We start from the raw sequence: 19,089 nt of genomic DNA, 5'->3' as shown, positions 1-19,089 counted from the left end.
TCCCTTCCTTTTTACATTCTATTCTCATCCCTTCCTCCCACTTCTTCCCTCTGCCAAATGCCCTGTTCCAGTGATGTGACACCATCAGAGGGACCAAAACCAAAATAAAACAAAAATACAAAGGCCGCAATAATGTGGCTGTCTCGAAAAATGACAGGTAAAAAGCTGAATCTTGAAGCTGACTCATTCTCAGCCCTGTGTTTCTGGAAACAGGACTAATCTGAGTTTGAAAATGTTGTCCTTTCTGGTCAGCTCTCCCCATGGGAGATCTGTACTGCTCTCAAGTCACAGACCTAAACTTTCTCCCTCAGGGGTCTGCCATCTGCACCTGCTGGGCTGTGGGGGTTTGAAATGAAAAGGTTGCCAGCAGTAGGGAGCTCAGTGGTCACTCCAGATCTGGACGTTCTTGGGCCTCAGCTCTGTTATTTCAGAGGCTGAGAAGAAAGATATCAATAACTACAGATAATCCTTATCTTACTAACACTTTTTACATCAAATAATTCATCCGTGTCCGGAATAATTTGTAGGCTGAGTTGTTTAAATTTCCTCTTTCCCATTTGATCTGGTGAATAGGACATTGGCTCTGAAGTCAGAGGACCTGGGTTCAAATCCCACTCTGATAATGACTATGTATGTGTCCCTTTACAAGTCATCTAGCTTCTCTGATCCCTCAGTTTCCTCATCAGTAAAATGGGAGAGACACTAGAATTTGCAACATAGGTTTTCTCCTGCATTCTCTGGAGTTGTTATAATAATAATGACAATTGTTATTATCATTTATTCTATCCTGTTTTTGTTTGCCCTTCATTTTTGAAAGAGACCAAAGCCATCGTGGAATAATTTCTTGACTTGTGCCTAAACTGGACTGAATTTCTTGGTATGGGAAGGTTCCAGACTGAAGCCCAGTGCCTGGCATTGCTTATTGATTATGTCATTGACTATCTAGAAACCCTGTCAGCCAACTCCAATGATGATAATAATAATAATAACATCACCAACTAGAATTTCTTTAGTTTGTTCACATTATGCGTTAAGCTTCGTAAAGTGCTTTACCTAGGTCATCTCTTTTGGTGCTTACAATAAAACTGAGAGGTGGGAGCTCTCATTGTCCCATTTTTACAGATTAGGGAAACTGAGGCAGAGCATCAGTTTTCCCGTGTTCTAGATACCAGGGTCCTTTGTTCACAGCAGAGTTATCTCTACAGTGGTACCCGCTGTCCCTTTGAAGAGCAAAATCAGGCAAAAGTGATCACTGAGGACACATTTGAAGGGAGAAAGGAAGTCAAGAAGGGAGAATATGCAGGTTTGGTGGGCTGAGGTGCAGTTGATAGAGCATCAAATTTGGAGCCAAGAATATGTGAGTTCAAATCTCAGTCATTTAACTAGAATGACCCTGGGAGAATACCTTGAGTTCTATTTACCTCAATTTCCTCATCTGTCCAATGGGTTAATAACAGCACCTACTTCCCAGAGTAAGAATGGGATGACACACTTTATTTCTCATCTCCCTTGTGGTTTGTGGAAGTGATGCTAATAGTCTCAGGAGCCCTTCCTTGAGGATAAGATGAGGTTGTGAGCGGATTGTATCTCTGGGTATCCTCAGGCGTGCTAGCTCCTCAGCTGATACCTCCCGATGCTAGCCGTGCCTTCTCAGAATCATTTTCTTCCATTGTCCCTGTACTAAGCTTTCCCTGGGGGTCTGAGGATAGTTTTCAAGGAATCTGAACTAGAATGGAAAGAAACTGTGCCTTTCCTTTTTGATTTTGTCATCTCTTTTCTTTTATGCATTTTATATTTTCTTTTATGCATTTTAAAAAAAGATTCTGAGAAGGAATCTTAGTCTCCACAAGAATGCTTAAGGAAGCCAGGATACAAGGGAAAGGTTACGCACTCCTCCTCTCTGGATTCCTCAGGACTCTTTCTCTAGGGATTCTCAGGACAATTCAGGAGTACGAGCAATAGACTGGGAAAAGGGAATTCCAGGTCTGACTCTGGATTCTGTCCCTAATTACCTGTGCATTAAAAGCATAACTTAAATCAATGTTGACTAAACAACGCTAATTTTTATTTTCACAATGCCTCAAGGATTTCAAAGCACCCTGTGATAGAAAATGATGACTGGCCTTCCTTAACAAATAGGGAAACTGAGGTTCAGCAAAGTTAAGTGATTTGTGCATGGTCCGATATCCTGTTTCCAAATTCAACACTCTCAACCATACTATCAATCGGCTACATAGATGAATAAAGTTAAATGATTGGACTGACTTACCTTGTGACCTTGGACATGTCATTTCAATTCTCTGGTTCTGTATTCTCATCTGAAGAATAAAGAGATTGGATTAGGTGGTCTGTTCATGATCAGATGAATGTCCCTTCCGGATCTGATATTCTCTTGCTGTATGATTCAATATCAGACCCAAATATAGTCTTCTCTCTTAATATCCTTTTCCCCCTTTCCCCCACTAGCCAATCTTTTAAAGCTTTGAGATACTGAAGTAATTCTAGAGTCCAGGCTGGGATTTCCATCCGTCTTCCCAAATCTTTCTATATGATGAAAGGCAAAATCATGTAGTGGTTGGTTCAGGAAGGTTGACTTCAGGAATGCCAAGATTCAAATTCCGTCTCTTTTCACTTGCTGGACTTTTAACAGCAAATAAGTCATTTAACATCCCTGTGACTCAATTTCCTCTTCTGTAAAATGGGGTGAAGCCAGCTGTAGCACCTACTTCATAGGTTATCTTGAGAGGAAAAAGAAACAACCTACATAAAGTGCTGTTTGGAGCCATTAAAATGTCCTTTTCATTGATGAATGAGATTGTCAGCTAAGGCTGAAGTTTTTCGTTTTCTGTAATGAAAAAAGAATTCTGAATGCGTGTCTTAAAGGAGGGGGGGCAGAGATTATCTTAGACATCTCTCCCAAATTCAAAAATTCTCTTACTTCTGATCTGGACTTCCTGGTGACTAAGTTCATCACCCCGTTATCAAATATTGGATGCAGAACAATTTCTGATTTCCCAACATTTCCACCCAGTTTCCTGTCACTTCTTGACCCACCCCAGTTCCTTCCTGTTGAACTATGATCTAGTTCCTTTACCTGTTCTATCTATTGTCCCATTGTAATTGTGGCTTATTCTCTATGTTCTCTCAGTCCCCCAATAGCCTCAGTCACCTGGAGAGCAAGAGGAGTAGTGAGTAAATAGGATGAGAGAGAGAGAGAGAGATAATGTAGTGTGTGTGTGTGTGTGTGTGTGTGTGTGTGTGTGTGTAGCTAGCCAGCCAGATAATATAGTTTATATAGCAGAGGGGAAATGTGATTATAGCTAAAGAGATGAATAGATAATATAGTATATATTATATATGAATGTGTTTATATTATAATATTTTTATAGTAGAGGACAAATAGAATTATAGATAGATAATATAGTATGTGTGTATATATATATATATATATATGCCAGATAATATAGTATATATAGCAGAGGGGAAATGGGATTATAGATAGATGAATAGATAAAGTAGTATATATGTATATATAAATATGTATGTGTATATAATAATATTCTATATAGTAGATGGGAAATAGGATCATTGATAGATAACAGTATATATATGCACTATAATATACATGATAGGGGGAAATATTATTATATATTATATGTTCACATATTATATATAAATATATTGAAAGATTTCACACCTATAAATGTTAAGATATAAATTATTGTATGCATATAAATATGAAAATATATAAAATCAGAGCAAGCTCTAAGGATCAACTTCTTTGCCATTATACATGCCATCTTTTCTGCTAAACTATAATCTGACACTTTGTGCTTGTTTGACCTTGGGAAAATCATTGAACTTCCTTTGGCCTCGGTTTCCTCCTCTGTAATACGAAGGAGGGAGCCTCTTTTGGCTCTCGATATATAAGCCTATGGCTATGTCTTGGACTTTGTTTCTCCCACAGAGCCTGGAACAGTAACTTGCCCATAGCTGGCGCGCTACAAATATTGGAAAGGCACGAGGGGATGGGCGGTCGCTCCCTCAATACTCCAGACCCAAATACTCCAGAATGAGGCTGAATTTGCTGTAGGTTGTCCCCATTAGACATCAGGGACTGTGAACGCCGGTCCTCTGTCTCTCGTGCCGTTAGGCTGGCAAGTCCTAGGTAAATCCCGCACACTCAGCATTGTCATCCCAGTCTAATTGATTTCTGACCAGCTGGAGGGTCATTCTTGGTGGAAGCCCCAGGAGAACAATTAACCAACACAATGATTTACTCAGTGGTGCCCGAGTAGCCCCTAGTTAAACTATGCAAGAATGTCTAATGAGGAGGAGTAGCTTAGTTCTGGGAGAGATTTGGTGGACTTCTTTATGTGTCTGACTTTATAGCAGTTTGTCTCTAGAGAAGCTAACAGCCATGTAAAGAAAGAATGATCCTGAGCAGTTACCATTGGGTCGTGCCTGCCTTCATTTGGCCTGGGAGAGAATCCAGCCATTTATTATTCTCTAAAGAGCATTCATTGGCTTTGGAATAAAAAGGACCCGAGTTCAGTTCTCATGTCTTATGTGACCCTGGACAACGAACAGCTTCTATTGGCCACGGTTTCCTCATCTGTAAATTAAGGAATTTTTCCAAGTGCTTTCTGAGGGCCCTCCACATTCTGGATCTATGATTCTACGATGCTCCCGTTATCTGCCCCCATGACGTACGGATGATGGATAAATAGCTGTGCCTCCCACATTTACATTTTGTCTGAGAATAGTTTTACTAACGACGAGCTTCTCACCTCCAAAAACCTTTCTTCAGACAGCTCTGCTCACACTGCATAATAATAGCCAGTAAATTTATCTGGTTCCAGTCTATGATTTTGCCACTATAGCTAACGGTTAGGAAAGAAGTCCCCTCCTTGGTCCAGATCAGCAGTTCAGAGAGTTGGGCCCCAGAGAGGGGGTGACTTGCCCAGAGTCACACATGGAACAAGCCTGGGAAGCAGTATTTGCACATGGGTTTTCTCTCCTTGTTGTAACATAGACGTAGTGGAATACATTATAATAACTAACTTCTAAAAACCCAAATGCCATTGTCATCGCCATTAAAGCATTTCTGAAAGTGCTCCAAACCAAAGGTCTGAATCTCAGGAATTTTCGTCTTTATACTTACCAAGGCGTGTCCGTGGGATGGTCAGTATAGGTCGTAGGAGCCCCCTTGGTGCTCCAGTAGGGAGGAGAGTGTGTGGAATGCTGGGTAGCTGGATCATCTGGCATCACAGCCAACATCCCCGATGGACCAGAGGCACAAGAACCTCTTCCTCGCTTTGAGACTCCCAAGATGAAGAATCGTTTCAGATTTTTGCTAATCAAGTCTTAATTTGGATAGATTAATGGGGAACTTTTGGTTGTTTTGAAAAAGATTGACCCTGCGTTTCAGAAGGGAAGTTCCTCAGAGGCCACTTTTCCAATTGTAATTGGATGCTGGGTCATAAGACTAGGAGAGGGAAGGGAGAGGAAGAAGAGGAGAAAGGGGTGAAAAAAAGTGGTGAAAAGGAGCAAGAGAGGGAGAAAGGGAGAGACAGACGGACAGAGACAGAGAGATAGAGACAGACAGACAGAGGTGGAGATAGAGAGACAGGAGTGGGAAGAGGAAGGAAGAAAGAGAGGGGGCCTGAGGAAGAAGAGAAAGAGTTTCGGAATTGGAAAGGCACTGGGCAGCTGGCAAATCCAGTGCCTCTTAGAGTTTGGAATGCTCAGGAAAATCAGGAGATTGTGGTGTTAAACCTAGAGAAAAGATTGAATGAAGGCAATTTAGCTACAAGAATTTGGCAAGATCACATAAAAGAGAACAGAAATAAGTTTCTTCAGCTCCAGGAGTTAAAGGTAGAAAGCAGTGAGTGGAGGACATTTAGGCTTAATGGCTAGAAATACTCACAATTAGAGCCCAGTCAAAATGCAGCAAAATACCTTGGGAGGAAGTGCTTTCTCCCACACTGAAGGGCTTCAAGCAAAGACTAATTGGGCTTTCGTTGAGTTTACTGTGAAAGAGAGAGTCTGATTCTGGTCAAGGTTGTACTAGATGGCTTTTGAAGTCCCTTTTAATTCCGACAAAAATTACGTTAACTTCTTGACTGGATTTCCTTCCTGATGACTCAGTTTGTCCCCCAGTCATCAAATACTGGGTACAAGACAATTCTGATTTCCCAAAGTTTCCACCCAATTTCCTGGCACTCCTTCATCCACCCCCACACACCCTCAATTCCTTCCTGTTAAGTTACAGTCAAGTCCCCATTACCTGTTCTCCCAGTTGTCCCGCTAGAATTCTGGCTTCTCCGTGTTCTCCTGACCCCCCTCCCAAATAGCCTAAATCACCTGGAGACCCGGAGGAGTAGAGAGGAAATAGGAGCTCCCAGATGAGCCCCCCCTCCCTCTTTTCTACACATAGACAACGTAGGACTCCTCTGCTACTCCTATTGCTAAGAGACCATCCTGACCAACATCAGTGCAGAAACTTGAAGAAATCAAAACTAACAGTAGAACGACCAGCGGGACATACCAAGCCTGCAATTACCCCCTTCTGGAGCCCCCATTGAAGTCCACGGAAGGCTTTGGTGCTGAATAAGGTCATAAGAGACCCACCATTAACTTTTGTTTTCAGCAGCCTAGAGTTTAGTTGAAAAGGAGGCGTTTCTAACTCTTGAACCAAGGTTTGTGTAAAGTGTTAATACATCATCTGAGAAAGGCCTGACATTCCACCCTATCCTTTGAACTCCTTCCCATAAACAAAAGCATGAAAGACACAGGCATGTGGGACTGACCTTGATGTTTCTGAGAGTGTACAGGCAAAGATTACATTGTTTGGGAATCAACCGGGGGAAAAAGTGGGGAGTAGGTTGGGAGAGAGCAAAAAGAGAGAGGGAGGAGCAGAGGCTGGGACAGAGAGAAAAAAAAAAACGGAGGGAGGATGAGAAGGAAGAAAATGAATGGCAAAGCATTTAAGTTCCCACTAAATGGCAGGCACTAAGTATTAAGAGTAGAAGAGAGAGAGAGAGAGAGAGAGAGAGAAAGAGAGAGAGAGAGAGAGAGAGAGAGAGAGAGAGAGAGAGAGAGAAGCAAGTTGGGCTTTTTCCAGATGTGGAAAGCTTTCAGAATTCTGTTGGCTAATGAGGATATTTCAGCAGTGGGAATAAAATGTTCCTCTGAGAGACAGCATTCCCTGATAAACTTCCATTAACACACTTGGCTGAATTTAGCTGGTTTTTATCTGTGACATGCATAGATGCAAAGGGGAGGTGTCTTGGAAAGGATTTGAAAACAATCTGGGGAGGTTTTCTTAAAATTTTAGCATCTGGTCCTGGCCTTTATTTGGTTACTTAAAACAAAACAAAAACAACAACAAAAAAACAAAAAAAAAAACCTAAGAAAATAGATCTATTTAAAAAACCAAACCAAACCATAAATAGTTTCTGTAGCTGCTGCCTCTCTTCTTGACCACTTTAGAAATCGTGACTTAGAAGGAAAATGTTTGCCATCAGATTAGATATCTTGAAAATTTCCCAATCTTTTATAAGTCAGGAGCCAACTAGAAACATGAATGATCCTTAAGCATGCATTCCTTTTTCTAAGGCAACTTCAAGTCAAATGTATAATTAAAAAAAAAACACACTAAGAAATTGACAGAATTTATCTAAGCCAAAATTTTCAACTCTTGGCATATCAAATTTGGAAGTCATTCAAATCTCATCTTCAGGCTGTCTTAGCTTTCTTTTTGTATCCCCAGCACTTAACACAATGGTTGGTCCCAAACATGTAATGCTCTTTAATTCATTCATTCATTCAGTGTTATTATTATTTAAGTGTCTGCATTGGTTATTGCAGTAATGACACTGATATGAATAGTTTCCCCTGCAATCAGTGGGACCTTTACATTTCCATTCCTGTGGCTGGCCTTAAATTGAGAGTTAATTCATCAATAGAATAACATTGAATGGCAAGATTGGCAAGATATGTGTTAGATAGCTTAGATGAATTTATTTTTTTAATTAATGAAATCAATAGGTTTTTATCAACAGAATTAATAATGTAATTAACTAATGAAATGAATAATTTAATAAATTTAGTTTAGAGTATTTAGTAATGAAACACTTTCAGATCTAATATGGTATTTTGAAATGGTTCTTGCTTTTCGGCTAAGATCAAGTGTCTAAAACAATGTTGAGACAAACATTCAGCTCTGACATAGTGTTGGGACAAAACACTTTAAGCATGATTGCATTTTGCTTTGGAATATGCTTTTCTTTATCAGAAAAATGTGCTAACCTTGGTTCCAACCATTATAAGCTTTTTGACTTGTTCTGGTTTCTGCTACTCGTTCTTTCTGGTCTTTGGTAATGTCATAAATTTTTTTTAGCCTTTATCTTTGAATCATTACAGTGTATTGGTTCCAAAGCAGAAGAGTAGTAAGAGCTAGGCAATGGAGGTTAAGTGACTCGCTCCAGGTCTCACAGTTTGGAAGTGTCTGAGGCTGGATTTGACCCCAAAACCTCCTGTGTCTGGGCCATGGCTCTTAATCTACTGATCAACCTAGCTGCCCCCCTTTGCTGATGTGTTCATGAGAGCCCAGCTGGTTGGATAGTGAGGGATCCAATCAACCAGTTATTTAGGAAGAGAAAATTGGTTTGGTTGACTGGTGATGAAATTGAATCACTTTTAAGCCATTAGTGCAAGATCCAATTGATACAGTCATTATTTATATGCTGCAAAGCCATATTTTTTTTATTTTTCCAGTCTCATGCAGAAAAAGTGGCAAAGTGAGCTAAACAAACCTGACAATATCAATCTAGTTCACTGGTTTCGTACTGATGCAACTTTCATCTCAGTTCTCTTTGGAACACCAACCGGATCTATCGATCGATTCCTTGCTTTCTTCTTACTGAAATGTTGACTTTTTTCAGTGTTCTTTTTTCTCTCACGCTACAAAAATGTTCATTTCTCAGACTCTTTTATGTCACACTCTCAGCAAACACAAATCCTCTCCATAGATTCCGAACATGAAGACTTTGGCTTTAGTATCGTCATGGAGATGAGGGACCTCCTTTTCATCCTCTGCTTTGGAACTCAGGATTTCAGGACTGGAGGAGACCCTGGACTTGCTCTCCTGCAACCCCACATTTTATACAAAATACAAATGAAGCATATTGGAGTTGGAATGGAAGTTAAGCACTTACCAAGTAGCTAAGCCAGGACAAGAACCCAACGTGATTTCCTGAGCTACCAGACTATGCCTCTCCACAAATCTCATTTACCAAGGGCCATCGAAATACTATGAAAAAACAGCTAGAGAGGAAATACAACATATTTTTTTTAAAGTCAATTAAATTTTTTATATTTTTTTTAAACCTTGCTTTCTCTCTTAGTAGGACTTCTAAAACAGAAGAGTGACAAAGGCTAGGCAATCAGAATTAGGTGACTTGCCCAGATCACTCAGCTGGAAGTGTCTGAGGCCACATTTGAACCCAGATCCTCCTGTCTCTAGACTTAGCTCTCTATCCATTGTGCTACCTAGCTACCCCCTCTTTTTGATTTCCCGAGGGCTACCCTTAAGAAGTATGTGTATATAAAGGTCCCCCAGCTTTTAACATCCATTAGACCAATGGGTACTTGGTCACTGCTTCATCTCTTTTACATAAGAGGCCATAGAGTATAGTGGACAGAGAAAGTTGCTTTCTGCATCAGAAAAACATGAGTTCAAGTCCTGCCTCTGACACATAATAGTAGTATGATCCTGGGCAAGGTAATTAGCCTTCTAGTGCTAGAAGGAATTCTTTACAACTATGAGGTGTTGAAAAGGTGTCAATCTATAAGAATAAAGAGAGTTCCTTCATTCACAAGTTCCCTATTTGAATGAACTCATCGGTCTGCTTCCTAGCTCTTAATACACTGTTTGCTTTTGTAGAAAAATCTTTTCTTTTTTTCTATTGTAGATTAATAAAAGCACAGGAGTCACAAGGTGGGGGTAGGGGATGAGAACGCAGCTTTAAAAGGAAAGGAATGACCCTTGAAATCTCCTGAACAATTTTCCCATATTCTTCCTTCTTCTTACTCATTTCACTCCAAAAGGCAAGTGGGGAAGGGCTGACGATATTAAAAATAACACGCAATGAAAACCTGAACCAGCCAGCTTGGGAGCAGCCCTTTAATGACTTGTGTAATCCTTAATGAGGAAATGGAAGTTGAGGCTCATGGTGCATTCATCTGGGGAAAGCACTCGCGTAATTCTACAGGAACCTGTCATCTGAAATTCTTGTCCCGGCTCCACAATCCCTTTGATTCCTAAACCTTCCAGAGGAGTCTAATCTGAAATCAAAGTCGCGTTGCTTAGGGTCAGTCGACATGTCAGACGTGGTCACATTTGAAAGGGTTCAATGAACCTGCAGATTGAGGTGGAAATGAGGGGGCCTCGCTGAATGAGTCTGGCACCAACTTACCTGCTCGGCGTGCCTTTGGATTCTTAGGGTCCTTTTCACCTCATTTCCTTTGGATTTCAAAATGCAGGCTTTAGAGGCTCAGAGCTTTCTCCTTTGGAAGATGGCTGAGAAGATTCTTTCAGATGCTTAATTGGGAGGTAGCAAAAGGGCATTGATTCAATGGCGCTATTAGCCAACTCATGAAGCAGGCAGAAGTTCATTCATTCATTCATTCCTTTGACAAGTATTTATTAAATGCCTACTATGTGCAAGACCCAGTGCTAGGTTCTGGGGATACAAAGACAAAACCAAAACTCCTGGAATGGTTCCTGCCCTCAAGACACTGACTTTTCTTCCTCTTGTAGCTGAAGAATTTTTGATGAGAAGCAGAGAGTGAACAGTTACGGAGGGACATTAAGATCCTAATTTTAGAGCTAGACCAGACTGTGGAGGCCACCAAATCCGGTTGTCTCCCGTTACAGAGAAGAAGAGTCTTGCCCAGGATCACACCACTATCGAGTGTCCGAGGCTTTCTTAGAATCCAGCCTTGCTCTATCCACTCCACCAAAGTGTCATCTTTTCTTGAAAGAATTTTCTTTTGATTAAAGATGCATACTAATCATATCTCAAAAGAAATAACTCCCTATAACCCTTTGGCCATGGATGCCTTCCTCTCAGGCTTTCAGTATGTTCTTTCTTCCGTAATACTAATGAAGGGTTGAAAGACAGTTTGGGGCAGCTGATAGAGCATTGGATTTGGAGGCAGGAAGACCTCAGTTCAAATCAGACGCTACCTCGGGCAAGTTGATTCATTCCTTAGAGTATCAGTTTCCACATCCATAAAATGGGGCAAATAACATGCAGTAATTACTTTGCTGAATTGTCAAGAGTCTCAAATGAGTTGATGCTTGTAAAGTATTTCCCAAAAGCACCATAGAAATGAACGACAACTTAGCTTTATTCAGATGGTTAAGAAGGCAACGGATCCAACGAGATGGTGGGGAAATGGGATTCGGTGGCTTTGAGGAAGGAGACTTCCTCATTCCTTGTCTCACTGGTTTTGTGAAACACCATCTTTCCACTCAGCTGCCAAAGGGATTTTCCTAATATTCAAGTCTGGCTGACTTAAGGATCTCCTGTGGCTCATTAGCTCTCCAGGATAGAAATACAAATTCCTCTTTATGCCATTCAAAGCTCTTTACAATCGGGCTCCCTCCTGCATTTCCAGACTTATTCACAATATAAACGGCATTGATGTAGATGTATATGTGCATTACACAGACACGTGTGTATACTATATTAAACGTGTGTGTATACCTACACATATGTGGATCTGTGGATATAGGCACGCTGCCGAGAGATTGCTCTCGTCCACACACTCTAGATGGCCACAGGTGCATTTATCTTTCCTATTAATTGCTATTAAAATTTTTTTAAAATTAGTTTCTAAGGGGCTAAGTAATATTTTTTCTGGAAAGGGGACGGCAGGCCAAAAAAGTTTGGGAACTAGATTCTGGCTGGATTTCTGTACCTCAGTACAACGTCACATCTCTCTGTAGCTCTGGGACTTTGGCATCCCTCCATCCATCTCTTAGAAGCTGGGCTCCAGGGCCATCCATCCCTCATGCGAAACCTTCCTTGATTCCCCACCCAAGCTGTGGACGCCTCTTTTGGACCTAGATATCATCCCTTCATTTCTCTTTATCGTTTACTTACTTATATGTGTACCTGTTGTTTCTCCTGATGGCATCTCCTCTCCTTGAGGGCAGGGGCTGCCTCCCTTTTGTCTTTGTACCCTCAGCTCCTAGCACAGTGCCTGGAGCACTTAGGTGTTTACTGAATGCTTGTTGAATGACTGTTTGATTGATGAAAAACCCATTGCCATTGCTTTATATTACAGTGCTCTGTCTCTTGTGGTCGGGGGCATAAACAACGAAATGTGTACTGCATGGCAAAAGATGGAAACCATTTAGAAAGTGATTACTGTAAACATCTGGCTAAACCTAATGGGCAAAGAAAGTGCAGAGGAGGAAGATGTCCCAAGTGGAAGGCTGGAGCCTGGAGCCAGGTGAGCAATGACTTCTCCCCTCCCGCGTGTCTTGAGCAGAATCGTTGGTCCCCAAAGATGGAGGTGATGCTCCTTCTGCACGTGGCCTCTGTTGTTCTTTCAAAGTGGGGTGGAAGAGGGAGCAGGTTCTTGGTGAGCGTCGGAAGACGTGTTCAGGAAGTCCTCCTGAATGGGATGGAGCCCAGTTAAGAATGGGGAGCATCTCCCTGGGCAGAAGCGAGGCTGGAGGTTACCTTCGAAGGCCCCCAAGATGGGATTTGCAAAGTAAATGATCAGAAAGGGAGACTTTACCCTCCTTAGGAGAACAGATTCCTCTTCAAGAGCCTCAGATGTCTCTGTGTATATTAGAGCAATTGCTAAGCCAGTTTCAGTCTTCTTTATCTATTCATTCAAACAGCCCCACTGCAAGACCTGCTAGCCTCTACTGGACAACATTCTGGCTCGGTTTTCATGACTGTGTGTACTTGAAAGTATTGAAACTCTTTGAAAATTATATGAGCTTAAATAGGTCTTTTCTTCAATTGCTAAGACTTAGCACGATTTTTCCGTACATCAATAGATGAAAAATGAAAGAGGTTGCCCTGCAGAGAGTCCCACCCAGGGCATAGCCTCTAGTAGAGATTCTTTGAGGGCTTCCATATTGCTAAACAGGACCAAAACCACATTTGGTTTATTTATTTTTTAAATTTTTAAAAAATGGATCAATTAATAAAACCTTTCTGTGGTTATATGATTCATGTTCTTTCCCTCCCTTCTTCCCACCCCCCTCCCATAACCAACACGCAATTCCACTGGATTTTACATGTGTCATTGATTAAGACCTATTTCCATATTATTGATATTTGTACAAGGGTGATCTTTTAGAGTCTACGTCCCCAATCATATCCCCATCGACCCATGTGATCAAGCAGTTGTTTTTCTTCTGTGCCAAAACCATATTTGGGCATGATCACATTAACATGGGAATGATTTGGGCACTCCTGATTTTTTTTTTGGACAATTTTATTTAATTAATTAAATTTAGAATTTTTTTCCCATGGTTACAAGATTCATGTTCTTTCCCTCCCCTCCCCTCACTCCCTCCCAGAGCCATCACACAATTCTACTGAGTTTCACACGAGGCCCTCTTGATTTCCAAATAAATAAAAGAAATTGACTCGAGGGGCTGGTTCGTTGAAATTTTTAGTAAATGGCCTCTGAGCAAACCTCTCAGATTTTGTAAAACTCTAGACGTAGCAGATTTTCTTTCTAGCCCTAACCATCCTGCTAACAGCTCAGATTTTCTCTCAGTCTTGCTCAGATTTTTTTTCCTACCCATCTCAGTTTTTCTAACCAGTTTCTAATCCTCTTAGATTTTTCCATCTCTGCAAACTAGGCCTCCCCCCACGTCTGCTCCACTCAAGAAAAATAAACACATGGGTTTGTTCAGTGTCCGTGCAAAGCCCCTTTAATCCTGCTTAAGCCTTTATCCTAATGAATGATCAATCTATTTTTCAAAAATCGAACATTCAAAGAATCAGCTGATTCTCCCCCCCAGCCAGATTTGGTTCTGACTCGAGTTTCATGGACCGATTAGATCTCAAAGCTATAGTTCATTCTGGCCCATCTTTCCTTAATTATTTTTTTTTCCCCTGACCTATTGCTCTACTTGGTTGGTTTCTGGTCTCCGAACCAGGAGAACATTCGATTAGTCAGAGAGTCAGCAGCAGCATTATTTAGGATACCCCACTAATTAGTGTGTTCTCATGTAAAGCTTCATGCCCCGTCACTTTCCCTTATGGTTCATAATTTCTACCTCTAGCTGCATGCTCCCCGGACGGGCATTTAAAAAAATTATGCTATAGAAAGGAGATTAAAAGAATCTTTTGCTCATTATTGGTGAACACGATTAGCTTCATTTCTAGTCTCTCTGGGATTGGGGTGGTAAGCAAAACTCTCCCACACATTTCTGATGATTAGTTTAACTACTGGGGGATGACAGGAGATAAAAGGATTACACGGAAGGGACCTCTGGAAAAGAGCTTCACCTGCTAAAAAATGATGGCTTATGGAAGTCATTTCTGTAGCTAACAAAGTAAACATGGAAATGTAATGGACTTTAGCCTGCTTTATAGGGCGCTGATGTGATTTGTTGCAATGAATTATCAAAACGCACGGGGCGAGTCGCTATGTGGTGGGAGTCCATTTGTCCCCTTTGGGAAAGGAGCTGGAATGAATTAGGGTTCTGTTATCTACAGGGAAAAGGGGCCCCAAAATTTGAGCTATGGCAGCATGCTAAAGAGGTGACCTGAAACAAGGAAGGAGACTCCCACACTTAGGAAGCAGGAGGAACTGTCCCCCTTAGCCTCAGCCCTTCAGAGTTATTTGTTTGAAATTGCTTGTTCTCCTCAATGCTTTTGTCTGCCATTCAATATGGAGTTGAATCATTAGCATAATTTCTCTGCATGGCAGAAAGAGAGAGTGGCAATAAAGTTTATAAAAATGCAAGCTTGCAGAACAAGGCCCTGCCTAACTTAAAAGATGCTTCCCCCCTCCTCCCCGCCAAAAAAAGAAGAAGCCATTTAGAGCATGCAGTGTTTCTGAGACAGAGATGAGAAAAATTGATTTTAAAGCCTCCTGAAAGTTGTTTTGAAATTTTATACATTTAAAAATCTTAAAGCTTGAAAAGGAGATAAGACATTTGTAGGAAAATAACTTCGCTGCAAAATTCAAAGGTCTTCCCCCAAATCTCACGTTCATCCTTTGGATTTTTTTTTAAGCTGGGACTAAAGTTTGAAAAAATAATTTTCAACCACTTACTTTGTCCATCACAGTGAATCTGATTGGCATATAATGAGAGCATTTTATTCTTGTGGTGCTATAGAAATTCACCACAAACCTTTATTGCCTAGATCATTTCTGGGCAATTGTGCTATCACAACAAGGAGAAAAATAATACTGATCATCAGCATTTGGAGAATATTTGGGGAAAAAAAATGTATCAGCGGGGTGTAAGGGAGGGAAACAGGTTTCCTCACACCTGAGATTTCAGGAGTTGCCAATAGGGAAACTATCTCCAGTGAAGGAGAGCAGCATCTCGTCTCTAACATCTTCCCTTGGAGAAATGCCCAGGAAGTATATATAAAGAGGTTAAAGGACTTCCCATAGTCACCCAGATTTAAACCTAGGTCTTGGTAACTCCAAGGTCTGTGATCTATCCAGTACTAGGAGTTCTTCACTTTCTATGTATCATGGACCTCTCTGGCACTCTGGGAAAGCCTATGGACCACTTCTCAGAAGAATGTGTTTAAGTGCATAAAATAAAATGCATGAGATTACAAAAGAAAACCAATTCTAGTGAAATATGGTCATCAAAAATTTTTTTAACTTCATAGAATCCCAAAACTATATTAGCCCATCTGTTTTGAGGATTAAAAATGCAAAATAGATCATTAGGTTTAAGAAGATCATTAGAAGGAAACTATTGATCATCTATAAAATAGTGACCCAGAAGTCAGCAAATTAGAATACGATCATGCAAAACTTTTGACGCAAGCAAAATTGACACATTGATGGTGATTGAAAATTCCCAAAAGGGCCTCCCCTTTCTGAAATGCAGAACTCCCAGGATACTCTTTTATTCCCCTCTGCTGAAGCCAAGGATGCCCCATTTCTGTGTTTGATCTTTGGTGAGGAAATGAAAAGAGTGTCTATTGGGAACCTTTTCTTTGCTTTTATGTGAAAAGGGGGCATCCACCTTCCAATGTATGACAATCAGGCCTCTGACCCACGTTTTTGGGGGGACAGGGATGAGGAGTGATGTTTTCAGGTAGACAACCAAATTCTCATCCACTGAAGCCATGGGTTAGTTCATCTAGTGCTTGGAAGCTAAGTCTTTTCCTTAATTATTCCATCACTCTCATTTATAGAGAGCCCTACTCGTGTTAGCACGTGCAGAATAAAGGACAGATGGAAGACAATCTATCAGATAATATGGGCAAATCTTCCTTCCAACCCACCCCTCTTCACATACATAGTTGCTCAGTTAATCAATGTAAACATTGTCCGGTTTACTTGGATTTTGGCTTAAGTTACAAGAATTATCTCGGCTCTACTAGCCCTTTTGATGGAGGAATAAGCAAGTAAGATAGTAAGCAAACAACTTAATACTATGGAAAAAGGACTGTCTCTGGAGGCAGGGGAACTAGATTCAAATCTCATCTCCAGTGCTAATTACCTCTATAACCTTAGACATATGAGTTCATCTACCTGAGTCTCAGTTTCCTCATATATAAAATAAGAGAGTTGGACTAGATGACCTCTGGGTCCCTTCTAAGTGCAAATCTATCATTCTATGACCAGATTGAGGTCCCTTCTGGCTCATGGTCTATGAAATTTTCCAACAATCACTTCTAAAGAGCATTCTCTTTTCAACTTTATTTATTTTTTAAAGTATTTTTTAAAATTATTTTAATTTAAAATAAAATTTAAAAATGTATCTATTCTTCACTCTATTCCCCTCCAATTGAATAACAAAAGAAAAAGAAAGCCTTGCTAATAAATATGCATAGTCTAGCTAAAGCAAATCCTCACGTTGTCCATGTCCAAAAATGTCAGTCGTTCTACATTTTCAGACATTCTTCAGCCCTCCTCTTTCTCTTGCAGAAGGTGGATGCTATATTTCATCTTTAGTCCTCTGAACTTAAGGTTGATCATTTCCTTAATTAGAGTTCTAAAGGCTTCCAAGTCAGCAGCACTCTCTTCTAAAAATGCCAATACCTTAATTTATAGACTCATAAGATTTAGAATTGAAAGGAAACCTAGAGGTCATCTCATCCAACCTCATGTTACAGATGAGGAAATGAAGGTCCAGATTGTTTAAGAATTTCCACGATTCAACTTCTTTGAGACTTTGTACAAGGTCTTATACAAAAGAAGAAATGTTTTCAGGTATTTTTCTACGTATGATTCATGGGCATCCATCCCCAAAAGGGGCCTGCAGGATGGAGATCATAGATTTAGAGCCCAAAGTGACCTTAGAGGCCACAGAGTCCTTCTCTGACCCCATTCAGATCCGAGTTCTCTCTGTGCCTTAAATCACTTCCCTTTAAGGCCAGCAATTTGGGGATAACCGTGTTGCTAAGTGGAGAGTCTGGAGAAATGTGCTCAGTTCTCACAGCTCAGTAGTTATGAACTAAAACCGAAACTCTGCAAACCTGCATCTGTAATCTGTAATGCTAAGAGGATGGCTTGGAGGCATCACGGTCATCCCTTTGCGTTTCAGAGTTTTCCTCTCCAAACTAGCTGAGAGGTATCCATCTAGGCAGCAGAATCATGCCCTATGTTGTTGGTGCTTGGCTTGGTTTCCTTTTTTAAAGTCTTTTCTTTAGAAAGTTTTCATTATTAAATGCTGAGAACTCCGTGGGATCCCTGAGTGGACCAACCATGCCATGGAGATGGTTGTAACAACAAAGAGGGTGAAAGAGGGCATCCCCCAACTCTGAAAAACTGTGCTAGAGGCCACGTGCAATATTCGGCGATGCAGAGCTTGGAGCTTGCTGGGCATTCGTAATCGAGCGAAATTGTCTCCTGCCAGTTATTTCTCCAAAAACCTTTTACCATTTTTGAAACAGAGCCAAGTTTTCCTTTCTAAGGTTCATGATCCTCATCTGGTCTTTTCTGACCCATCACAAATGTATGACCATGAAATTGACAAATAGGAATCGATATCCTAATTTACCGAAATCCCCAATCGTTAGAATTTCATTTCTTTTCATTCTACCACTTGATGCATTTTTAGTGCATGAATTTGAATGAGAATATATCATTCAGCTCATTATCTTCATTTGATAACCCCAAGTGGATATTTTTTTTGTTAGGAACTTAGATCCTTAGGGACCACATCTTGGCATTGATAATGTAGAAGCTGTGGGCTAAAATACAGTCACACAGGAAAACTGGCTCATGACACGGTACCATATCTGGAAGCCAGATCATAAAGATTATATTATTATTATTATCCCATATTATCCCTGTGGCTACTATAAAGTCATTGACCTTCCTAAAACTCCCCAAGCAACTCTTTGACACTATACCTTTAAAGGTGAATTCTAGGGGCAGCTGAGTAGTGCAGTGGATCAAGAACCAGACCCAGAGGCAACCCTGGTTTCAAATCTAACTGTAGACACTTCCTAGCTGTGTGATCCTGGGCAAGTCACTTAACCCCCATTGCCCAGCCCTTACCACTCTTCTACCTTGGAACCAATACACCTTATTGAGTTTAAGACAGAAGATAAGAGTTAAAATAAAAAAGTGAATTGCCATTGAATATCAGTGAGAAATTTTAATTTTAAGGGAGCTGCTTTGTATTGTTAAAGTCATGTGTGCATGGACTCCCCTCTTTAAAAAAATAAGCATATATTTGTGTATTTTTTTAAATTTTATAAAGTATTCAAAACATTAATTTTTTTAACTTCACAGGAGCTCTGTAGTAAGTAGTGAAAAGTGGTAGCTAGCTAGAATTTTAGCCTCTGAGAGTATTAGCAGATACGCCCTAACCTCTCAAGTCCCCTCCAAACTCCT

General features: G+C 40.6%; 1 protein-coding gene across 1 annotated transcript in view; it reads left to right on the top strand.

The window, feature by feature from the left end:
- ADAMTS9 (ADAM metallopeptidase with thrombospondin type 1 motif 9) overlaps window positions 1–19,089 on the top strand; it is a 223,766-nt gene that overhangs the window by 161,864 nt on the left and 42,813 nt on the right. Inside the window, exon 30 of the mRNA XM_044675724.1 lies at window positions 12,361–12,528. Coding sequence (XP_044531659.1) covers window positions 12,361–12,528 — 168 coding nt within the window. The remainder of the gene's footprint in view (window positions 1–12,360; window positions 12,529–19,089) is intronic.

Source organism: Gracilinanus agilis, chromosome 1 (genome assembly GCF_016433145.1).
Source record: "Gracilinanus agilis isolate LMUSP501 chromosome 1, AgileGrace, whole genome shotgun sequence".
NCBI classification, from domain to species: domain Eukaryota; kingdom Metazoa; phylum Chordata; class Mammalia; order Didelphimorphia; family Didelphidae; genus Gracilinanus; species Gracilinanus agilis.
This window is presented reverse-complemented; position numbering and strand designations above follow the sequence as displayed.